General features: G+C 38.7%; 1 protein-coding gene across 2 annotated transcripts; it reads right to left on the reverse strand.

Moving 5' to 3' along the window:
- Positions 1–37: 37 nt before the first annotated feature.
- On the reverse strand, positions 38–25,171 carry FAM50B (family with sequence similarity 50 member B). 2 transcript variants are annotated; one of them, XM_019419873.2, is made up of 2 exons: positions 25,085–25,171; positions 38–1,341 (listed from the first exon to the last, which is right to left on the reverse strand). In XM_019419873.2, the coding sequence occupies exon 2, from the start codon at positions 1,262–1,264 to the stop codon at positions 251–253; it is 1,014 nt and encodes a 337-aa protein (XP_019275418.1). In that variant the 5' UTR covers positions 1,265–1,341; positions 25,085–25,171; the 3' UTR covers positions 38–250. The 2 variants fall into 2 exon arrangements, with proteins under 2 accessions (XP_019275418.1, XP_019275417.1); XM_019419872.2 differs by having other exon boundaries at positions 38–1,344; positions 25,085–25,150.
- Between the last annotated feature and the right edge of the window lie 778 nt (positions 25,172–25,949).

Raw genomic sequence — 25,949 nt, forward strand, 5'->3', positions numbered from 1 at the left:
AAAAGTAACCATCAGCAACAGAATGACAACACTTGAATCACGAGAACTTTCAGCTCTTTATTAAATTTCGGGAAAGAAATGAAGGTCACCAAATTAAGTTGGAATTTCCAGGGTACAGAAAACCGTTTCCTCTGCTGGCTGTCGCTGCCTCGGTGTGGGCAGGAGGTCACCAGGGGGCCGCCAAGGCTCCATATGCAGGACAAGGTGGGGGTGGGACATGACAGGGAGCCTCAGAGGAGCGGGAAGGGGGTCATCGGATCGTGTACTTGTCCCACTTCTTTTCAGGGTCGTAGGGTTCCCAGCGGCTCGCGGGGAAGATGTGCTTGTTCTTCTCGTACCAGCTCCGCAGCACCACCTTGCCCGCGTGTGACTCATCCTTTTCCATGGTGGCGTCACTCAGCAGCCGCACGTCATCGTGCACGTCGAAGTTGAAGAGCGGCCCACTCTTGCCCCGGGCCTTGGTGATGATGAAGTCGTAGAAGGTGTGGTAGTGGGGCAGGATCAGGTCCTCCTTGATGTACATGAGCTGCTCCACGCCCGCCGACCGCAGCTCACGGAAGTCCTTGCGCAGCCCCTGCAGGGCCCTCTTCAGGAACTGCTGCACGGTGCCACCCTTGTGGATGCGCACGGTGCGCCGGTGCCCGGAGCCGTCCCAGTAGCTGAACGTGACCTCCATCTCCTCGCGCTTCAGCTTCTCGCGCCTGGCCTCCCACTCCTGCCGCAGCTGCTCCCGCAGCCGGTTCTCCTCCTCCTCGCGGTCGCGGTCAGGCAGGAAGCTCGTGTCCACATCTGGATTCTTCCCCAGGTTCTTCTTCTTGCTCAGCCCCGCCGACGTGGGCTGCTCCCTAGCCGCCACCTCCTCATCCACGTTGCCCTCGTCGCCCTCGTCGTCGAGCGTGAAGGACAGGCTGCAGATCTTGCGCTTCTGCTCCTGCTTGCGCTCCTTCTCCCGCAGTGCCTCCAGCTGCAGCCGCCGCGCCTCCAGCTGCTCCCTCTTGGCCAGCTGCATCTCCCGCTCCTTGAGCAGGGCCTCCTGCTTGGCCTTCATGTCGTTCAGGGTCACCAGGCCCACCGTGCTCGACTTCAGCTTGGCCTCCACGGCGTCGTAATGAGCCGAGAATTTCTTGTCCACCTTCGACTTGATGAGGGTCTCCTCGGCGATCCGCTGCTTCAGCACCTCCATCTGCTCCTTCTGCTTTTCCCGCTTCTTGATCAGGTGCATGGCCCGGCCGGCCTCCCGCATCGTGCCCTTGTACTGCGCCATGCTGGCAGCTCGGCACGCCCACTCTCGCTTCCAGTTCCTGTCTGATGCTGGGGAGTTTCCGGGCTAGCTCATGGATTCTGCTGCAATGAAAAGCACTTGAGTTAGAAAGGGGCCAATAACAATGGTTTGATTAATGTTTCAGAGAGGTGCATTCTACTAGAATTTTCTGGAATGACGGAAGTGTTCTGTAGCTGTGCTGACCGATGTGTAGCCATGTGAGGCTATTGTGCCCTTGAAATGTGGCTAGTGCCATCAAGACAATGACTTTTATTTTAATTAATTTAAATTTAAATAGCCATATGTGACTAATAGCTCCCATGTTGGACATTGCAAAGCTGGGTTTTGAGAGCTGTACGTGGAGAGGGTTGGTTTACAGAGCAAATTTTCACCCGTCCAGGTACCCTTATCTGTCTGGGTACCCCCATCAAGCAAGAGTTGGGGAACCAAGAAAGCAGGCCTGCAATGGGCCTGGGACTGGATTTGGGTGTATTGACCACAGGAAAGCAGAGTCTGAGAGGAAAATGTCCAGGTTGGCCCTGGAGGAGAAGGCACCTGTCCCCGCAATCAGATACACCACTCTTCTTGAGGAGGTAAGTGAGTGAGGGGAGAAGCGTCAGACAAAAGCATCTTTTAGTACTTTCCTAGAGGGTGGTAATGTTAGCTAAGATCCTATTAATATGTTAGAAGTGAGGCAGGACCGTATTAGTTGTTGTCCCTTGAGAATAATTTCTGCAGTGAGTATTTGTTGAGTCCACCTAATGCCCAGTACTAAAGTGTGCAAAAGCAATGTAGGTATGGCCCTGCTTGCTGTGGAAAACGAGGCATCTAGGGATGCTTCTTGGTGTTTCAGCCAAAGTGGAATGAAGCCTCTTCCTAATTTTATTGGACTCAACTTGAATCAACCATCTTCCCTCAAGACCAGTCCATCCTGCCTCATGCACTACAGCTTCGTCATCCTCTGGAGCCTCACCCCCACAAACTCAAGACAAGGTCTCATCCAACCATCCCCACCCTCCCAAACTCTTCCACTCTACCCTCTGGAAAGACACTCCTCATCAACAAACTCTCCTAAATCCTCAGCCACCTCTGGGACCTTCCCTTTACCTTCTTGTCTCATGCTGGAAGCCGGCTGTTCCCTGAGGAGACCATTTCTCCTAAAGTAGAGGACATCTACATCACATCCACATCCATGTCCTCTGACATCCACATCATCTCACACTCTAAAAGTGGGATGTCTTTGCAGTTTCAAAAACATTTCTTCTACATTTTTAGAACTCCTAGCTTCCTTGAAGCTCATGCAACCCAGTGATACTACCCCAGCTGTTGCTGTCATCTCTGGAATTCCCTTTCCTCCAGAATCCTTGAGGTTTAGCACCTGGCTCAACTGCCGTCCTCCTCCATCCTCTATTCGTCATAATCCTGGATGTCATCCACAGAACCTACCAGACACCTAGACCTTCTCACTTCTGATGGCCTCTTCCTTTGCCATGCCCTAGCTCTTATCACTATGAGCAAGTGCCCCATTTCCCAAATCTGAACTCTAGAACCTCCTTTCCTTTCAGTTTGCTTACTCTTGGAATAAATAACCTAACTCCAACTGTCCTCTGATAGTTCGAGACCTCTGATCCAAAGCACTTCTCCATCATACCCCCCTCTGCTTACTCCTTCCTTACCCACCAGACATTGCATGGATTCTCATCTCTCATGCTCCTTTCTTTCCTGTTATTCTTGCCTGGAAAAGCTCTAATCCTGGTTAAATGTAGCCCCTGTCTTCATAACTCCTAAACGGCAGGGCTGAGGAAAACAGCATTGCTATTGTTGGCTAGCCTCACTTGAAGTTCATGACCTCAACCCTCCAATGGGGATTCAAAACTGCCTGGTAATTCTATCATGCTGCCTCAGGGAGTCTGCTGTCTTGCTCTCCAAGACAACTATTTTGTGCTTCCTTCTGTATCTCTCACACCTCCACTCTCTCCTACCTCCCCCACCTCCCCTAGTTTGGCCAGTAAACATTTAGCAGCACACCACTGGATACAGTTCTGTCTTCTGATTCAAACACAGTTATTTGTGGATAATCGAATCCTACCCAAATTTCATAACACAAACACTGCATTTGGTCTACTTAAATCCCCCCAAATATGTGTTCTGTGAAAAAGGAGTTCTAAACTCAAGTAAATACGGGAAAGTCAGAGTCAAAGAAAGTTTAAGAGTCTTTTTACTGTGAGTCTCTGATATGTTTCCACTGTGACTCTCCAAGGGGGGTGTAATATTTCATGTTTCCCAAAAGTTTTTTGGATTATTCAACATTTCTTCCTCTACAGAGTATCTGTTTACTTTTCTCAAAACCAGTGCCTCAAGGAACCACGTTTAGAAAAACTGGCTGTGAAATATATGCCAGACTTTCATCACGTCCTTCTAAAAGCAGTGATGCCTGTGAGCACAACCTCAAGAAGAAACCTTTTCTCATATGATAGTAAAATATGGCACCTATGTGCCAAGGAGAAAATATTGTGGTGTTACCACTCACCAAATTGGCCAAACAAGAATTCTAAGCATTTTCCTGGACTACTGTCCTTCACACATAACCAATTAAAAGAAAATATTTCATATGTTTTCCTTTTCTCTCCTTTCCTACCACTGGCCTTAAGATAACAATTGTGCTTTTTTTTCCACCTGAAGCCTCCTCATCAGTGCCCTATCATCAGTATATTCTCATTCTTTTCTTTTCTTTTTCTTTGACTTTTTTGATGTTTATTTATTCTTGAGAGAGAGACAGAGAGACAGAGGATGAGTGGGGGAGGGACAGAGAGAGAGAGAAACACAGAATCTGAAGCAGGCTACATGCTCTGAGCTGTCAGCCCAGAGCCCAACACTGGGCTGGAACCCATGAACCGTGAGATCATGACCTGAGCCAAAGTCGGAGGCTTACCTGACTGAGCCACCCAGGTGCCCCAGTGTATTCTCATTCTTGTCTATCTTCTATAAATAATCCAGTGGTCCTCATAAAAAATACATCTGATAATGTCACTCCCTTTCTTGAAAATCTCCTCCAACTCTCTATTTTGAGATAAAACTGGAATGTTAAATTTTTTCCTACCAGGTCCCTAATCACCAAACCCATCCACCCATTTCCCAACACTCCACACCATACAGTGGCCACCTGGAACATTTTAGTGTTCTTAAGTACCAGATGCCCTTTCATAACTGTTTCCTTTGGACATACCCTTCCTAGAAGCCTGCTGTCCACTGTGCCAGCCTTCAAGATCATCTTCAGGGTTATCCCCTATAGAAAACCTCTAGCAGCCTCCAGTGACCCCACCCCTGCCACCCCCAGATATACAAAGTTACTGATACCCTCTTTTCTCCAGGATCCCTGTGTGATTACCTTTATTAGATATAACATAAATCAGATTGCTTGGCCACCTCCTTTTTCAATTAGATAATCCAACCAGCCACACTTTAATCCAATCAAATATAATATGACCACATCAACTATAATTGCCCTTTTCCAATCTAATCAGAATCTAAATGTCAATATAGTCCCCAAACCTCGTCTTTCCTCTTCCTGTTATCTAGCATCCATTGTCTTAACTCAATCACAGTCTTCAAATACCATAGCCAGTCAGCCTCCAGAATTAAGAGAGTTAGTCTTAAATTCTTCGAAAAGGTTGACAAGAAAAACAAATAACAGAAGGAAGCAGTTTTATTCTTAGAGTCTGAAGTCCTGATTTTAAGAACTCCCCCCACCCCACGGGTCCCAAGATGATAGTTGCTTGTGATCTCAATCCTCAATGAAAAGTACCCCAGCAAGCTAAAGTCTACTGTTTTCAACTCTTCCACTGTATCAACAATGACAATAACACAAATAGATGGAAGGGAGCAACAGTCTGCTCCAAGGAATCTGAAATGCTGATTAAATATGCAAATTTTAATTTAAAGAAAATGTCACCTCCTTCCCATTTAGCAACAAAATAAAGCAAATATGCAAACCAATGGCGCCAATTTTTAAAAATCCCACAAAACTCAAAAGCTACTGCTTTAATTGTTTTAACAGAAAAAAAAGATAATCAGTTTCCATCACAAACAAAAAGAACAAATCAACAAAGGAATACCTTTTGTCATGATTGGTTTGCAGTTTACCTCTCATCAGTCTTAATTCTGATTTAAAATGATCATCCAACAAGTGGCATGTATAAGCTCATCTCCAGAGTCAGCCTTACCATGAAACTGGTTGGTGGACCAGCGTCTGTAAAGGGCAACACTTCCCAATCAGCCCAAATTGGGTCTAGGAAGTACTTCCTGACAGCATCATCACTCAAGGATCCCTCCAGCATCCATCAGTGTATACTGAATTAGTTGTCCAACCAAAGCCACAGCACCTATCATTCAACCAGATGCCCAAAAAAAAAAAAAAACCTCCAACCAACCAGTGCCTGACCTCTACAGAATTCTGTCACCAGACCAGAAGTCCTTCGTAGGATATTTTAAATGAATATAAAAATGATTTTATTGCATGCTTTCTAATAGGGGGAGGGGGTTAAAAATGTCTTCCAACGTTTGCTTGGGAGAAATCCAATATTTGGGGATGTTGCAAGGTGGAGGGAAGAAGTTTCACGTGTTCAGAGAGAGGGAAATGCAAAATGTACTGGCTGGAAAGAGCTTGGACAAACAAGCCACAACTTTAATATATGTTCACTAGAGAAAAGGAAGAAGGTGTCACAGATCTCAAAATAGATTCTGCACCATAAATGTCTCTGAGTTTTGTGAAACTAAATCTGCTCCTTAGTTTTTATCAAAGTAATACATATTCATGGTTTTAAAAGAAAAGTAATATTAAAAGGATTATTACTTTTTTTTAATCTTCATTCATTTTTGAGAGAGAGAGAGAGAGCAAGCAGTGGAGGGGCAGAAGGAGAGGGGGACAGAGGATCTGAAGCAGGCTCTGTGCTGACAGCAGAGGGCCCAATGTGGGGCTCAAACTCATGAACCACAGGATCATGACCTGAGCCGAAGTAAAAAGCTTAACCAGCTGATCCACCCAAGCACCCCTAAAAGGCTTATTTTTTTTTATTAAAAATTTTTTAATGTTTATTTTTGAGAGAGAGAGAGACAGAGACAGAGACCGAGCACAAGTGGGGGAGGGGCAGAGAGAAAAGGAGACAGAATCTGAAGCAGGCTGTCAGGACAGAGCCTGACACAGGACTTGAACCCAGGAACTGTGAGATCATGACCTGAGCCAAAGTCGGACGCTTAAACCAACTGAGGTGCCCAGGCACCCCTAGAATGATTATTTTAACAAACAAAATAAAATAAAACAAAAGCAAATCAAGCAGTGCCCAGTTTTATCGCTCTTTTCTCTAGAAGCAACTCCTTCCAATCCCATCAGATGTTTCTTCTCATATTTACTTTCTTATTCTTCAGTAATTCTTACATTGCTATTTTGTGGCTAATCAATTTTACTTTATCTATTGACTTCTTCATATGGTGGATTAAGATTTAATTTCTCCCTACAATAAATTGAAGTATCTGGCCAACTCACGGAGGAAGAAGGCATTATTATGGAAGTTGTTAATATTTAAACCAGATTTTAAAAATGCAAGGAATTAAATTATATGCTAATCTTAAATCTCAAACAAAATATTAACAAATTGAATCCAGCAGTTTATGAACACATGCATATGAAAGTAGGCCCTATTCAAAGATAGTTTGATACTAAAATATCTACCTACGTAATAACCATGTTAATAACATCTCCAATACCTGCAGATAAAACTAAATGAAAATTAGCAAATTAGACGTGGAAGGGAATTTCCTGAACTCGATAAAAGGCATTTTTGAGAAACCTATGGCAAATGTCATATGTAATAATATACTTTTATGTTTTTTACAGTTTTTTTTTGAAGATTTACTTTGAAGTAATCTCCACACACTCACGACCCCAAGATCAAGAGTCCCACGCTCCACCAACTGAGGCATCCAGGCACCCCTATGTTCCTTACAGTTTAATCAGCAATGGAATTGTGGTGAGTTTTTGTCCTGTACCTCCACGGCTGCAGGCTGGGTGGAGGCAAACTGGGGTGAAGGGCAAATAGGAGATGAAGCTCTGATTCTCTTTTTTTTTTCAAAAGGTACACATCTTTTGTTTAAGATTGCAAAGTGTCACTTGAAACACAGCTTTTAGAAGTATTGCCAGAGAAGTGAAGGGACGTGACAGATAACAGGGGTGAGGGAGGGGTGGCAAGGAGCTCATACCTATAGAAAAAAGTCAGTGAAAAATAAAAAGTCAGTTGTCTACTCAGAAGGGAAAATACTCTAAACTAATCAGGATTGTATCTTCTCCCACTGAACACTTAGAGGAAAAGTAGTAAAGGGAAGTGTTATTTTGTGTAGAAACATGTAGAAGGCATTACAATACTACACTGTCACTCACAGTTTTTCCAAGGATTTTTTTTTTTTTTTGAAAGTGCAGTGAATGTGGCTTTTTACATTGACCTCAGAAGACAGCTCCAAATCAGAGGTTGGCCTAGTTCCATCACCAGCCATGTGGGTGTTAGAGCCAACTCTGGTCCTTGGTCAGTGTCTCCTCTTGCTTTTTATAATGTTGTCAATGGAGATTATTGGTATCTAAATGCCACCCCACTCTTCTTGCTTTGCTGAAAATGGGTGGTTCAGATTATAGTGAAGAGACAGTAGTGAGATTGGTTAATTCTCTCAAAACCTTTATTTTGGGGGTGCCCGCATGGCTCAGTTAGTTAAGTGTCCAACTTCAGCTCAGTTCATGATCTCACAGTTCATGAATTTGAAACTGCATCAGACTCTCTACTGTCTATGGCACAGAGCCTGCTTGGGATCCTCTGTCCCCTTCTCTCTGCCCCTCCCTGACTTGTCCTTTTTCTCTCTCTCAAAAATAAATATTTAAAAAATTAAAAAAAATGAAAAGCCATTTATTTTCTCCCCACTGGGAGTGATCATGGGATGAAGAATTCATCATTCAGAGCAGCATCTGTCACTTTGCGGGACCTTTGGCTGGAGCTCAATGACAGCCATAATTGACACTGTTCCGAGCCAACACTGAACACCCACTAGTGCCATGGGGTCCAGCATGTTGGGGGACACTGGGTTTACAACAGGTTTAAACCTGTTCCTGGGGTTGCTTCTAAGATAGTTTAGAGGATTCACAGATAATGAAGCTAGTTGAGGGGAGATTACCCTGAGATATCCACTTCTTGGCACTGGAGGTGAATGGGGAATGATTGCTCAATAAATTCAGAAAATGAAATTTTGAGGTAAGAAAATATCTGAACCTAGTGTTGACTTTGGGTGAACAGGGAAGGACCACACCCTTAAGGAACGCTGAAGTAAATGCAAACCAGAAACCAAGAAATCTCACTTATGGTGTTAATATATTCATTGGATTATTTATGGTGTCCTTGACAACATCATTACAGCCGACAGAATGTACTGTTTAACTCTATGTGAACTTTTCTTAATCAGTCATTTTCTGGAGAACTCCTTCATACCAGCCAAAGCTCCTGGATGTCCACTCTGCTTCCCAGGGAACCACCACCCTGGAGCACCTTGGAGCTTTCTGTAAAATGCACTCACACTCCAAACGTGCTAACCACTTGGTGGGTTTAGATCTCATGGAAAGCCAGACTAGTTAATAATTTTCCTAAAGCCATTATGATCTTCCAGGGTTCCAGCAGCCCCAGAGGAGTTTTGGTATCACCTGTGATCACCATTATGTAGTTCACTTGATCTATCACTATTAGGATTTAGTCCTTAAACAGCTTATAAACATGGAAGATACTACCCCATTAATAGGATGGTTGTGAAATACATAAACAGAACAATTCCTAACAATTCCTAATTCCTGTTAGGTTCCTAACAGGTCAGACTCTCCCCACCCTCCATTTTTGACCTCTCTGCTGACTTGTATTTTCTGTTTCCGGTAATAAACTAAACCACAAAAGAACCAACCTCATGGTATACATTCTTGCCACCTATCACTTTAATTTGAGCTCTAATAAACAAAAAGACGTGAAATAGTCACTTAAAATGTGTCTTACGTTACAGTTTGAGATAGGCTTTTCCCAAAGGTTAACATTTTTTTTTTTAATTTACACAAAATACAACTTGCTCTTTTTGGTGTGCCATTATATGAGTTTTGACAAATACCTAATGCCTACAAATTTTCACAAATTCTAAATAACATTTTTCTTTTCCAGAGACACTAGTCAGGGCACATGTGATAGAAAATCTGTGTTATTAATTATAGTTGGCACGAGCTTCAGAAGTCCCCACTGGACTGATTTCCTGATGATAAAATGTGAGACACACAGCGTGCTAAGGTCCATAGAACATGGTTTTTGACTCTGTCCCTTGGGGTAGGGGAGGTGCACACATGAGCTGATTAGATCTTGGACTTTTTTGTCTTCACATATTGTGATACCATAGCCCTGGCCATAATGCCACATTTTGTTATTGAGTTAGCACTTACTTAGAAGAAAGTCTTGGCCCAAGACTTATTATTTAGAAGAAACTATTGACCCAAGCATTGTCCCAATGTCTTGGTTGATAGTTTAACCTTCTGTGGGGGCAGGGGTGGGGAGGGAAGGAGGATATTTTGTTGATAACTGTTGTTGCTTAACTACGGGAATATATGTGAGACACTGCTGAAGCCCTGCTATAAGGTACTCTTTCCAAAGTCGTTTTTAATTTTTTTAAACTTAAAAACTGTAAATTTGACTCTGTTTTTTGCTTATACAGTTCTCTGAGTTGTTTTATTTTTTTATTAAAAATTTTTTTTAAATTTATTTATTTACTTATTTATTTTGGAGAGAGAGAGAGAGAAAGAGAGCATGAGAAGGGGAGAGGGGCAGGAGAGAGAGAGAGAGAAAGAATCTCAAGCAGGCTCCACGCTGTCAGCACAGAGCCTGATGAAGGGCTTGATTTCAGAAACCGTGAGATCATGACCTGAGCCAAAATCAGGAGTCAGACACTTTAACCTACTGAGCCACTTAGGCGCTCCTATTTTTTAAATTTTTAATTGAAGTATAGTTGACACATAATATTATATTAGTTTCAAGTGTACAACATACAGCTTCAACAATCATCTACATTACAAAATACCAACCATATTAAGTGTAAGTTACCATCACTGTACAAAGCCATTATAATTTTATGATTATTCTCTATGTTGTACTGTTCATCCCCATGACTATCTTATTTTATTTTTTTAATTTGCATATAGTAGACATATGATGTTACATTAGTTTCAGGTATAGAATATAGTCAATGGTATTGTAATAGCCTTTGCATGTTGACGAGTGATACCTACATTGGTGGTGAGCATAGCATAGAGAAGTTGAATGTTGTATACCAGTTCTCTTAGTTTTAACACACTTACGCAATCACCATTACAGTCAGGAACAGAAAACTATCACCTCAGAAAACTCCCTGTCCCATCCGTTTGTAGTTACACTCCCACCTCCATCTCTACCCCTTACAACCACTGATCTTCATTCTTACATTTTTGCCTTTTCCAAAATGTCACATAAATAGATTCAGACAATATGTAAGCTTTGAGTCAGAGTTCTTTCATCCATTGTAATGCTTTTGAGATTCACCCATGTTGTTGTGTGTATCAATAGTTCATTCCTGTTTATTGTTGAGTAGTATTCCATCCTGTGGATTCACCACCATTTCTTTATCTATTAAGCCATTTGGATTAAAGGCATTTGGGCATTTGGGTTGCTTCCAGTTGTTGTTATGAATGGAGCTGCTATAAATATTCATGTAGAGGTTTTTATGTGAACAAAATTTTCATTTCTCTCCCTAAGTATAGGATTGCCAGGTAGGTATTGTGTTCTTATTTATTTTTTAATTTTAGCTATTCTAATTAATAGGGGTATGTAAATGGTATGCCGTTAGGTTTTAATTTGCATTTCACAAAGCGGAAAATGGTGTTAAAATCATGTTTTCACATGTTTATTTGCCATTATGGATTTTCTTCAGTAAAGTGTTCTTTGAAATCTTTTGCTTATTTTTTTTCCTTTTTGTCCCCCATGCTATATATCCCTATGACCCCCATCCCTATATATCCCTATGACCTATTTGTAGCTAGGAATTTGTACTTTTTAACTCTCTTCACCCATTTAGCCTCCTTCACACCCTCACCCCTCCATTCTCCACTTCTGGTAACCACCAGTCTGTTCTCTGTTTCCATGAGCTCACTGCTTTATTGTTTTGTTTTTTGTTTTAGATTCTACATATAAGTAAGATTATATGGTATTTCTTTCTCTACATGATGTATTTCACTTAACATAATGCCCTCAAGGTCCATCCATGTTGTAGCAAATAGCAATATTTCATTCTTTTTAATGACTGAATAAATTCCATTATGTACATACATATATATACATATACATATATGTAGAAAATGTGGTATTCAGTCATCCATCCATCAGTGGGCACTTAGGTTGATTCTATATCTTGGCTATTATAAATAAGGCTGCAATAAACACGGCACACATACATCTTTTTAAGTCAATATTTTTGTTTTCTTTGGACAAATACATAGAAGTGGAATTGCTGTATCATAAAGTGGTTCTATTTTTAATTTTTGGAGGAAGCTACATACTGTTTTCTACAGTGGCTATACCAATTTACATTACCACCTCCAGTGCGCAGGGTTCCTTCTTCTCCACACGCTTGTCAACAGTTATTTCTTGTCTTTTTGATAATAGCCATTCTAACAGATGTGATGTGTTATCTTGGTAGTTTTGATTTGCATTTACCTGACATATAGTAATGTTAAACATCTTTTCATGTACCTGTTGTCCATCTTTATATATTCTTTGGGATAATCTCTATTCACATTCTCTGCCCATTTCTTTTTTTTTTTCTTCTTTTATTTATTTTTATCATTTTATTTTATTTTTTATTTTTTAAAATTTACATCCAAATTAGTTAGCATAGCATGCAACAATGATTTCAGGAGTAGATTCCTTAGTGTCCCTTACCCATTTAGCCCATCCCCCTACCCACAACCCCTCCAGTAACCCTCAGTTTGTTCTCCATATTTATGAGTCTCTTCTGTTTTGTCCCCCTCCCTGTTTTTACATTATTTTTGTTTCCCTTCCCTTATATTCATCTGTTTTGTCCCTTAAAGTCCTCATATGAATGAAGTCATATGATTTTTGTCTTTCTCTGACTGACTAATTTCACTTAGCCTAATACCCTCCAGTTCCATCCACGTAGCTGCAAATAGCAAGATTTCATTCTTTTTGATTGCCGAGTAATACTCCATTGTGTGTGTGTATATATATATATATATATATATATATATATATATATATATATACCACATCTTCTTTATCCATTCATCCATTGATGGACATTTGGGCTCTTTCCATACTTTGGCTATTGTTGATAGTGCTGCTATAAACATGGGGGTGCATGTGTCCCTTCGAAACAACACACCTGTATCCCTTGGATAAATGCCTACTAGTGCAATTGCTGGGTCGTAGGATAGTTCTATTTTTAGTTTTTGAGGAACCTCCATACTGTTTTCCAGAGTGGCTGCACCAGCTTGCATTGCCACCAACAATGCAAAAAAGATCCTCTTTCTCCGCATCCTCGCCAATATCTGTTGTTGCCTGAGTGGTTAATGTTAGCCATTCTGACAGGTGTGAGGTGGTATCTCATTGTGGTTTTGATTTGTATTTCCCTGATGATGAGTGATGTTGAGCATTAGTTCATGTGTTGGTTGGCCATCTGGATGTCTTCTTTGGAGAAGTGTCTATTCATGTCTTTTGCCCATTTCTTCACTGGATTATTTGTTTTTGGGTGTTGAGTTTGATAAGTTCTTTGTAGATTTTGGATACTAACCCTTTATCCAATATGTCGCTTGCAAATATCTTCTCCCATTCTGTCAGTTGCCTTCTAGTTTTGCTGATTGTTTCCTTCACTGTGCAGAAGCTTTTTATTTTGAGGAGGTCTCAGTAGTTCATTTTTGCTTTTGTTTCCCTTGCCTCTGGAGACGTGTTGAGTAAGAAGTTGCTGCGGCCAAGATCAAAGAGGTTTTTGCCTGCTTTCTCCTCAAGGATTTTGATGGTTTCCTGTCTTACATTGAGGTCTTTCATCCATTTTGAGTTTATTTTTGTATATGGTGTAAGAAAGTGGTCCAGGTTCATTCTTCTGCATATCGCTGTCCAGTTTTCCCAGCGCCACTTGCTGACGAGACTGTCTTTATTCCATTGGATATTCTTTACTGCTTTGTCAAAGATTAGTTGGCCATATGTTTGTGGGTCCATTTCTGGGTTCTCTATTCTGTTCCGTTGATCTGAGTGTCTGTTCTTGTGTCAGTACCATACTGTATTGATGATTACAGCTTTGTAGTATAGCTTGAAGTCTGGGATTGTGATGCCTCCTGCTTTCGTTTTCTTTTTCAAGATTGCTTTGGCTATTTGGGGTCTTTTCTGGTTCCATACAAATTTTAGGATTATTTGTTTTAGCTCTGTGAAGAATGCTGGTGTTATTTTGATAGGGATTGCATTGAATATGTAGATTCCTTTGAGTAGTATCGACATTTTAACAATATTTGTTCTTCCTATCCAGGAGCATGGAATCTTTTTCCATTTTTTTGTGTCTTCTTCAATTTCTTTTATAAGCTTTCTATAGTTTTCAGCATATAGATTTTTCACCTCTTTGGTTAGATTTATTCCTAGGTACTTTATGGTTTTTTGTGCAATTGTAAATGGGATCGATTCCTTGACTTCTCTTTCTGTGGCTTCATTGTTCGTGTATAGGAATGCAACTGATTCCTGTGCATTGATTTTATATCCTGCAACTTTGCTGAATTCATTAATCAATTCTAGCATTTTTTGGTGGAATCTTTTGGGTTTTCCATATAGAGTGTCATGTCATCTTTGAAGAGTGAAAGTTTGACCTCCTCCTGGCCGATTTGGATGCCTTTTATTTCTTTGTGTTGTCTGATTGCAGAGGCTAAGACTTCCAATACTATGTTGAATAACAGTCCTCTGCCCATTTCTTAATTGGTTTCTTTGTTTGCTATTGAATTATAGGAATTCTTTATATATTTTGGATATTAACCCCTTATCAGACATATGATTTGCAAATATTGTTTCCCCTTCATTAGGTTGCCTTTTCATCTTGCTGATGGTTTTCTTTGCTGTATAGAAGGTTTTTAGTTTGATGTAGCCCCACTTATTTATTTATTTATTTATTTATTTATAATATATTTTTTAAATTTTTTTTTACCAAATCCAAAATATTCTCACAAGACAAGTGTCAAGCTTACTGCCTATGTTTTGTACTAGGGGTTTTATGGTATCAGATCTTACATTCAAATCTTTAATCCCTTTTTAGTTAATTTTTGTGTATGGTGTAAGATACTGGTCCAATTTCATTCTTTTACATGTGGCCATCCAGTTTTCCCAGCACCATTTATTGAAGAGACTGTTCTTCCCCTATCCTATATTCCTGGCTCTTTTGTTGTAAATTAACTGGCCATATATGCATGAGCTTATTTCTGGGTTCCCTACTCGGTTCCATTGGTCTATGTGTCTCTGTTTTTTATTTTTGTTTTGTTTTGTCTTGTTTTGTTTTGTTTGTTTGTTTTGCCACTACAGCTTTGAAATATAGTTTGAAATCAGGGAGTGATGCTTCCAGCTTTGTTCTTCTTTTTCAGGCTTGCTTTGGCTATTTTGGGTCTTTCACAGTTCCACTCAAATTTTAGGACTGTTTTATTTTTGTGAGAAATGCTATTGGAAGTTTGATAGGATTGCATTGAATTTGTTTGTTCCCAAATTTGCTTTGGGAAGCATGGATATTTTAACAATATTAATTCTTCCAATTATGAGCGCAGTATATCTTTTCACTTGTGTCTTCTTCAATTTCTTTCATCAGTGTCTTATAGTTTTCAGTATACAGATCTTTCACTTCCTTGGTGAAATTTATTTCTAAGTATTTTATTTTTTTGACAGAATTATAAATGGAATTGTTTTCTTAGTATCTTTTTTTGCTAGTTTGTTATTTATGTATGGAAACACAACAGATTTTTTTAAATTTTGATTGTGTATCCTGAAACTCTACTGAATTTGTTTATTCTAATATTTTTAGTGGATTCTTTAGGATTTTCTACATATAATATTATGTCATCTGCAAATAGTGACAGTTTTACTTCTTTCTTCTTGATTTGTGTGTCCTTTATTTCTTTTTCTTGCCTAATTGCTCTCATTTTTTAATTGAGTTGTTCTCTTACTATTGAGTATTAAGTTTTGTTGGGTTCTGGATACAAATTTTTTATCACATATGTGATTTGTAGTAGTTTCTACAAGTGTAGATTCTCTTTTCATTTTTAAGTGACTTTTGCAGAGCATAAGTTTTTTATTTTGATGAAGTCAAAATTGTCAGTTGTTCATTTATGAATCATGCTTTTGATGTCTTATTTAGGAGTTCTTTGCCTAATCTAAGGTCACAAAGATTTTATCCTAAGCTTTTTCCCAAAATTTCATAGTTTTACATTTTCCATTTAGATCTATGGTCTATTTTTTATTTTAAATTTTTTACAGGAAACCCACTTTAATAATTTTTTTACCTGGTTGTGAAACCCATTTTATATATTTTTTTCTTCCAAGTTTTTATTTAAATTCCTGTTAGTTAACATATAGTGTAATATTAGTTTCAGGTGTACAATTTAGTGATTCAGCACTTACATACAACACCTGGTGCTCATCACAGCAAGTTCACTCTTTAATCCCAGTCACCTATTTTACCCTTCCCCCACCTCCTCCCCTCTGGTAACATAAGTTTGTTCTCTATAGTTAAGAGTCTGTTTTTTGGTTTTATAGCGGCATTATCAACAATAGCCAAATTATGGAAAGGACCCATATAGTCTAGTTTTTAGTTAATTTTTTTGTTTACGATACAATGTTTAGGTCAAAGTTAATTTGTATGCATATTGGCATCTAATTGTTCCAACACAATTTGTTAAAAGACTATTGTTTTTAATATTTTTTGTACCTTTGTCAAAAATCAATTAACTATATTGTGTGGGTATATTTATGGACTCTGTTCTGTTCCATTGAACTATGTGTCTATTCCTTTGTTAATATCACACTATTTTAGAATACTGCAACTTTATGGCAAGTCTTAAAATTGCTTAATCCTTTTTCAAGAACTTTCTGGTATTCTAGTCCTTTTGCCTTTTCATATAAGTTGTAGAATCACCTAGTCTATATAAACAGTCCTTCTTGGATTTTTATTGGAATTGCATTAAATTTATAGATCAATTTGGGGGAGATTTGCCATCTTAACTGTATTGTTGAGATGAACGTTGTATGGCTACATACATTGTGTGGCTTTCTATTTATTTAGGTCTCCTTTCATTTCTTTCATTGGCACTTTGTAATTTTTAGCACATAGATTCTGCATGTTAGCTTTATACTCAACTACTTACCTTTTTTTTAGAGCTATTATAAATGGCATTTTAAAAAACTGATTTCAGGGGTGCCTGGATGGCTCAGTCAGTTAAGTTTCCTACGTTGGCTCAAGTCATGATCTCATGGTTCGTGAGTTGGAGCCCCATGCCAGGCTCTGTGCTGACGGCTTCAGATTCTGTGTCTCCCTCTCTCTGTTCCTCCCCTGCTTGCACTCTGTCTCTCTCTCTCAAAAATAAATAAACATTAAAAAAATAAACTGATTTCAAATTACTCATTGCCAATATATATAAATAAAATTGATTTTTTTCTGTTGACCTTGTATCTTTCCATCTTGCTAAACTCATGTGCTAATTCTACAAGTTTTTTATAGATTCCTTGGGATTTCCATATAGACATCATGTTTCCTGAAACAACAGCTATGGTCTGAGAACAGAGACAATTTAATTTCTTCCTTTTAAATCTATATGTCATTTCTTTCTTTCTTTCTTTCTTTCTTTCTTTCTTTCTTTCTTTCTTTCCCTTGTTGCATTGACTAGAATTTCCTGTATGATGCTGATTGTGCAGAATTGGGTGTTTTTCTTTAAACATTGGGCAAGATTTGTTAATATAACCATCTTGGCCTAGATTTTTCTTTTTTGACAAGATTTAAACTACAATCTATTTAACAGATATAGATAGAACTATTCAGGATGCCTATTTTTTTCTTAGGTGAGTCTTGATACTTTGTGGCCTTTGAGGACTTGGTCCATTTCATCTAAGCAGTCAAAGTTATGTACATGGTTTTGTATTATTCATTATCTTTTTGCTGTCTATAGAATTTACAGTGATTTACTTTTTTTAATTCTTTATATTGTATCTTCTCTGTTTTTTCTTTATGTCTGTCTAGAAGTTTACTGAATTTTATTGATCTATTTGAGAAACAATTTTTTTCTTTTATTTTCTCTTGTTACTCTTTTTAGTTTCACTAATTTCTGCTCTTATCTTTATTTTTTCCTTCCCTCTATTTGCTGACCTGCCCTTTTTCCTAAGGTAGAAGCTTAGATTACTTATTCAAAATCTTTCTTCTTTTTTGATTTAAGTATTTAAACCTATAAATTTCTCTTGAAGCACTGTGTTAACTGGATTCCTCAAATATTGATATGTTGTGTTTTCATTTTCATTCAATTCAAAATATTTTCTAGGGGCACCCAGGTGGCTCAGTTGGTTAGGCATCTGACTCTGGATTTCGGCTCAGGTCATGATCTCACAGTCATGAGTTGGAGCCCTGTGTTGGGCTCCATGCTAAACATGGGACCTGCTTAGGATTCCTCTCTCCCTCTCCTTCTGCCGCTCTCCTACTCACTCATACATGCATGTGTGCATGTGCACTCTCTAAAAAAAACACAAAAAACCCCCAAGAACTATTTTCTAATTTCTTTTGAGAGTCTTTGTGACTCATGTATTATTTATTTAGAAGATTGTGTGTTTTCATTTACAAAGATTTGGAGATACTCTAGTCATCTTTTTGTTATTGATCTCTAGTTTAATTCTGTTGTGATCAGAAAACATACTTTGCATGATTTTTATTCTCTTACATTTATGAGGATTTTCTCATAACCCAGAATATGGTCTATGTTAGTGAATGTCCCATGTACACTTGAAATGAATGTGTGTTCTTCTGTTGTTCCTTGGAGGTGTTCTAAAAATGTCAGTAGATCAGTTGGTTCAGTTCTATATCTTGCTGATTTTCTATTCTATACACTTGTTTTATCAGCTCCTGAAAGAGAAGTATTGAAGGCTCCAATTATAATTGTGTTTTTCTACTTTTCCCTTCTGTTTTACCTATTTTTAAATAATGTATTTTAAAGTCCTGTTTTTAGGTACATATACACTTAGGATTGTTATGTCTTATTGGTAGAATGACCCATTTATCAAATGTCTCTCTTTGTCCCAGTAATTTTCCTTTCTTTAAAGTCTACTTGTCTTATATTATTATAGTAATTCTGGATTTATTCTGATTAGTGTTTTCATGTAATTTCTTTTTCCATCTTTTTCTTTTATGTCAGTACATTTAAAGTGATTTTCTCATGGACAGCATATAGTTGATTCTTTTTCTTTAACCACTCTGGCGTTCCTTGTCTTTTTGGAGCCATTTGTATTTATTACTGAAGCGTTAAGATTTAGGTCTATCATTTTGTTATTTTTCTCTTGTTTTCACCTGTTTTCATTCCTCTGTTTTCCCTTTACTCCTTCTTTTAAATTATTTGATTACTTTTTAGTATTCAATTTCAGTTTATCTATTGAAGCTTTAACATATCTTTTTTTGAGGCTTTTACTATATCTTTTTATAGATTTTTAGTCATTATGCTGGGGGTTATGACATATATCCTTTATTTTTCAGTTTATCCGAATTAATACTTTGTTACTTTAAGAGGAATACAAAAACTTCATCACTCTGTATGTCCTTTTACTCTTCCCTGTAGTTATTGTGTACATTGCATCTACATGAGTTAAAAACCCATTAGATAATGTTACAATTATTGCCTTCAACCATCACCCATAGTTTAAAGAATTCAGGAAAAGAACTCAATAGATTATATTTACCCAAATATTTTCCATTTCCATTTCTCTTCCTTCATTCCTAAAGTTAAAATTTTCCTTCTGGTGTCATTTCCCTTTTATATAAAGAACTTTCTTCATTCTTGGTTATAAGTGACCAATTTGTCACCTAGATTTTAAGAAAAAATCAGTGTGTAACTTTTCCGTAATGTGAATCTGTGGTGGAGACAGGATTTTTGCCTTTAGTATGTTGAAGGTGATTTTAGGGACTGCAGGTAACAGATGAGAGAGCTTCCCACAGGATGCTTCCTGCTGTCGTTGACTTCAATGCACACTTTCTTTCAGTAGACACAGACTCTTTGGCACATGTTGAGACACTTGCAACACAACCAGCTGTTAGTGATGTCAATGGTCAGCCTGCCTTGGTGCTTCTCCACACATTTCAGGAAATGTACAGGTAGCCATTCTGATACAAGGAAAGCCCATTCTCAGACAACTGTTCATAAGATGTGGTGGTTTATGAGTTTACTAACATATAGCCATGCTTATTTTGTAACCAAAATTTACTAGCTGGAGTCTTTGCTGAGCCACTGCAATTGTCTAAAATCATTCCAGGGGTTAGGACTGGGTCTTGTTGTTTAATTGATGATGCAGTTTGTCCTGTCTACCTGGCAGGACTTCCAGTAAATGTTGTAAAGGATGCAGAAATCCCAGTGATAGATGAAATGTAAGAAGTAAAAACTTCTGTATGTCCTGACTTTCAGAGATTTCCATTGGACTACTATCCACAGGGACCGTATCCAAGAGTTTATTGTAAGTGAATGTTGCCAGAGGGTCTTCAAGAAACTGAGTGTTTTGCACTGATGTACTAATTATTTGTTCAAGGGTGGCCAAGACCAATGGTCAGGGATCTAATGGGCAGGACCAGACTGACTGGATAAGGATGTATGACTTAAAATTATTGCCAGGTTATGTGGTTCCTTGCTACTGCTGTAAGTTTTCATTTTTCCTGCAGCAGGGCCTGGCATGTTGTATATGCTGAATAAATGTTTCATAAATGGATGAATAAACAAATGTCACATTGTTTGACTGTATTACACTTAAGTACTCTTGTTATTAACAACACTAGGCATTACAGTAAAAGTGTTCAGTCCTACAGCTTCATTTCCAATTCACTATTTTGAGTGAAGATGTAAAAGATTACTCTTTATAAATCCCTGGAACTCTGAAACTCTGCTGCTGGAAATGTGGCAGCCAAAAATGTGGCATGGCAGAGTGGAAATCATGCTACGAGAGGAGGACTGGATTCTCCCATCAGCTCTAAAGTTTGTCATGGCCTTGGAAGAATTAGGTAACATTTAAGTTTTCAGTTTTTTCATCTAAAAAATTACACACTGATACTGTCCGATCCTTTTGAGTTATAAGGCCTAGGATTCAACCAAAGAACTTTCTCGTAATTCATCTAAGTCAGTGACAAGGCATGGATTAAGAGAGCATAAAGCTTATTTGTTTGTGTAATTCCTCCTTGTGCTTGTTATCTAGAACTCCAGACTCCAGGTTCTGGAGGTGGAGGTGTGGTAGGGTCCACTCCTTAAGGAATGTAAACTAAAAAAACCTCAAGGCAACCTGGCTATATTCCTACGTGATATTCCTCATGACCTTGTAACATGAGACCACTTAATCAGATTGCATGTTTGTGTGTTACCATATATGGGAGACAAAAGAAAGTTGAAAATATATAAAAAACTATGCCACTTGGTGTTCAGGGGTGTTGGGTATGAACCCAACTGAGCCAGTGCTGGCACAAATAAAGTTGCTTCCTAGAAAGAAAAGTCTTGGTATCATGACTCTGTGTGAGAATGCTGCTACAGGGGCAGGGAGATGTCAACTCAGCCAAGGGCCTTACCTCATAGGATCATACCAGGCTTTGGCTGTTCATAGCAGTGCTGACATGTTATCAAAATTAGTCCAAAGGCAACTCCAAAGAACCAGGAAGGGATGAGATCAGGTACAAGAGATTCCTGGTTTGGTAGCAGAGGAGATGGGACAGCCTCTGGCCTTCACAGCCAGAACCTGGAAAATGACTACTTCTCATAGTTTTCAAGGAGCCAATTCTGAATGCTGTAGGTGGGCATTTAGGAGAACGAACACAAAAAAGCTAAATCCCTTCCTTCACCCGGAGCTGATTGTGAAATTTCTTCATTCCTAGTTTCTTGGTTGGGAAAGCTCTGTTTTCTTTGCTCATACCTCCCTGGGAAGCCATTCCTCATGCCCTCTCCAACCCACCAGTGCTGCTGTATGCACAACTTTGGGACAGTGGAGTGTAGCTCTTAATGCTGCCCCTCCTCTTGCCTTCCACTCTTTCTAAACATGATAGTCACTATCATCTGCCAGACGCTTCATCAGCATTCAAGGCTGATGACAAGAGGAATGCATTCAGCCATCAAGGTGGCCACATATTACCCAACCCAGATTTCTTTCTGATTCATGCTCATTTAATTATTTATTTTAAAATAAAAATATTTTTATACTACATACATTTTATAAAAACTACACAAAATGGTCCCTAGGTAATCTTATACTTGAGAGATAGCCATTATTTTTTTGTTTTGTTTTGTTTTAATGTTTATTTATTTTTGAAAGAGAGAGACAGAGGGTGAGCAGGGGAAGGGCAGAGAGAGAGGGAAACATAGCATCTGAAGCAGACTCTAGGCTCCAAGCTGTCAGCAAAGAGCCCAACACGGGGCTTGAACACACGAGCTGTGAGATCATGACCTGAGCCCAACTGGAGCTTAACCGACTGAGCCACCCAGGTGCCCCTGAGAGATAACCATTATTAATAGTTGCCATTTACTTCTAGACCATAAATGTATATGTAAATATGTACTTTAATATAATGGGATCATTCTGTTTGATGAACTCAACAATGTATTATACTTCTTTCCATGTTAACACTTAAGAGCTTATTGGATCCCTTTTAATGGCGCCAATGTATTTCAGTATAGGAATGTATCATAATGTATTTTACCAGTTTTCTATTGCTTGACATTCAAGTTGTTTTCATTTGTTTAACTCTATGATGATTATTCTTATACCTAAATTTCTGTGAAAGAATTCTTATAGTGCCTGGTGCTTAATATGTGTTAGTTATCACAATTATTAGTAATATCTTTTAAAGATTACCCTTGACTTTCTTTGATCTTAAGTTTAGCATCTTTTCTTATGGTCTTTAAATTTCATGATGAAGCCTTTTACTTATCTTTCTATTGAGGCAGTTTCCTTTTATTGATTTATAAGAACTCTTTATATATTGGGAGTTTATCTACTGTATAACATCTCCCCCAGGTTGTCTTTGCATTTTAACTTTGTTTATAGTCATTTTTTCCCCTGAATTATAGAAGTTTTTGTATTTTTATGTAGCTAATTCTGACAGTCTTTTCTTTTATGACTTGTGAGTTTAATATATTTTTTAAAATTCAGTCAGTTTTATAGCGTCTTTTTTTTTTGTTTTTTTGTTTTTTTGTTTTTAAATTTGCTTATTTCTATATATATAGTTATCCTAGCTGGGATCTATTTCTGAAATCACCATAAGGCAGTCATTTAAATTTCTTCCCAAAAGTTTGTACTAGATTAAAATGAAAACAGGAAAGGAATTTTTCTCAACCTGCTGCATGGACTATAGGTATTTTTGCTAACTAGTAATAATAAAAACAGTACAAACTAATGTTTTTATAGTGAGTTGCAAGTTATAAAGCTTATTTACATACTCTATGAGTTGGGAATTCTTTTATTCCTGGTAAGAGAAAAACCTGACTCAAACTGGCTTAAATAAAATATTTGACTCACTTATTTAAAAAAAAAATGATTCACTTATCTGAAATGATCAAAGGTCATGTAGGCTTTGGATGTGGCTTGGTTCAGAAGTTCAGTAATCTCACCACAGCTCCTTTCTGTTTCATCTTTAGGTTTATCCTCATTAGGGCCACTAGATGATGTCTACAGATTTCTAGGAGTTATGTGCTGTCTCATTCATATTCAGGGCAAGGAGAGATTTTCTTTTTTTTTTGATTACTCTCTCAGAAGAGTGAGGGAGTTTCTCTCCCAAATTTCATGTCTTGCTTTTTTCCAATCAACATTTCCAGGAAAATGACAAATAATCTCTTGGTATTTGGTCAATCAGAGCCTACCCTAGTGTGGGGCACAGAGGTGGGAGGTGTGAAACATGGGATGTGTTGGGAAATGGTGAATATTCATCCAAACGAAATTGGGATCACATACCCAAGAGGAAGGGAGAATATAAGTTGAGCACTCAAATTAGCAAAAGTGTAGCACACATACCTTGTTCCTGTTTGGTACTTATAGGAACCCTAAGAAGGTAAGTAGTTACTAAAGTTCCTATTTTATAGATGGAGAGACTGAAAACTAGAATTATATAATTTGCCTCGCTCATTCACCTAGTAAGTAGCAAAGCTTAAATCCAGATCTCATAACTCGAGATTCTCTGCTTTTCCCAGGACTCCGAATTACCTCCTTGTCTGCTTAAAACCACTGCTTAGAGGGTGCCTGGGTGGCTCAGTGGGTCAAGCATCCAACTCTTGATTTCAGCTCAAGTCATGATCCCAGGGTCATGGGATCAAGCCCTGCATTGGGCTCCAAGTTCAGCATGGAGCCTACTTAAGAGTCTCTCCCTCCCTCTTTCTCAGCCCCTCCCCTGCTCATGCTCTCTCTCTCAAAACAACAACAAACAAAACTGCTGCTTAGTATATGGGACTGAATCAGCTCTACAAGCTCAAGTTTTAAATTTAAAAGGTCAAAAGGAGATATTAGCTATTGGCCATATTGACGTTTCTAATGGGAGCAGAACATGATGTGAGGTTCCACCATGGTGGTTTCAAAAGACCCGGAAGTAAAGATCCTGTTCTAGTTCAGCCTAGGCGTCCCCAAAGAAGAGCATAATACAAAGGCTTATGCATGGGCATGGGTGATTTATTTGGGGATGTGTTCACAGGGAGCAGGAGGGGAGTGTTAGAACGAGGTGGGAGAGTTAGAAGGAAAGCCAGTATAATCCAGGTAGCCATCTCTATAGTGACTGTTTGACCTCACAGGAACTTTGGGAAGCTCCATGAAATATATCACTGTGGGGTGGGGAGAAAAGGGAAAGCATTTACCCTACGGCACACATCCCCAGTGGTTGATGGTTGGCCATAAGATGTTAATAACCCTGCATTTCTTAGTTGTACATAAGTGAGTGCCCAGTAGTTTGGCTGGGCACCCCAGTTTGCCACTGCATCAGAGAAACCAGGGACAGGAAGAGAAAAGATGCACTCAAAAGGTGCTTCAGCATAAAGCTGGTTGAAAAGAACTGCTCACTGCATCAGCATCAGTGGCTGGAAGGAGGTGGGACCAGAGGATTTTAAGTGAGGCATTTTAAGTAGAGGTCTTCAATACATAATCCATTTTAAGCCAATAATACAAAACTTAAGTTAAAGAAGTGATACACAAACAGGCCCAAATTACTAGTCCCCTAGTTAACATCTGATAAGTTCATGCCTGAATTATTATAACTACCTCCTAAAAAGATTGCCTTAGTTTTCCCCTCACTCAACTACTGCTGCAATCTTCCTAAAATACAAAAAATAGTCTCCATTTTTGTCCTTACTTTACAGAATCATTCACTACCCTCCACTGGTTGCAGAATTATGTACAAAACCTTTGACTGACATTCAATATTCTTCACAATTGGTTTTACCGTAATTAAACAGCTGTCCTCCCCATAACTATCCCAGCTGGACTCAAGCTGGTCTAATTTCCTTACCGTTTTATAAATAGGCCGAGATTATTCTTCTCTGTGTCTTTGTTAATATTGTCCCTTCTAACTGACAGGGATGATGTGCAAAACATTTACCAACTGCTGTAGCAGTCACTGACCAATCAGAGTGGAGACTGAGCCAATCAGACCTGATGTCAGGTGTAACTGACAATATGGGTTGGCCAGCTGACTCAGCTCTGCCCTCAGCCTCCATTTTTCTTCTACCTATTGAAATCCTATCTTTCCCTCATTTTCCCTGAAGTTATCCTGGACTACACTTAACTTATGTTCGTCTTTCCTTCCTTGGGATTAATTACCACTTTGTGTCCTGAATATTCTTAAAGATGTGCTAATGATGTAACAGTGTAAAACACCTGCACTTTTTGGGCAGCACATTCTTTATTGTCTCTTCGGATGGTAAAATTTCATGATGTTTTTGATATAGAGAATAGAAAGATATAATTCGTTCTTTCCTATAACATAGTTTATCAAAAGCATTTTTTTTATCATTGATACTTTAGAAAAATTTAGCTTCAAAAATTCATGACCGATACACAAATTTTTAGGATTTCTGTTGAAGTGAGGAAATGAGGAAAAACTGTACTGTATTTCCTTTACTTTGAGATAAGATTTCAAAGAGATATCAAGTGTCCTTGGAATGCTCTTTCAATTGCCAGTAGATATATTCTTGGAAGATATTGAAACACCAGAATGGCTAACGATATTTTAACCTGAGTGGTAGTTTTAAAAGTTTTTGTGGGTTTTTTTTTATGTTGATTTATTTATTTGAGAGAGAGAGAGAAAGAGAGAGAGGCAGGGGAGGGGCAGAGAGAGAGGGAGTTAGAGAAGCCTAGAAAAGCCGAAGCAGGCT

Source organism: Panthera pardus, unplaced genomic scaffold (genome assembly GCF_024362965.1).
Source record: "Panthera pardus isolate Hobbes unplaced genomic scaffold, ASM2436296v1 HiC_scaffold_17, whole genome shotgun sequence".
Lineage (NCBI taxonomy): Eukaryota > Metazoa > Chordata > Mammalia > Carnivora > Felidae > Panthera > Panthera pardus.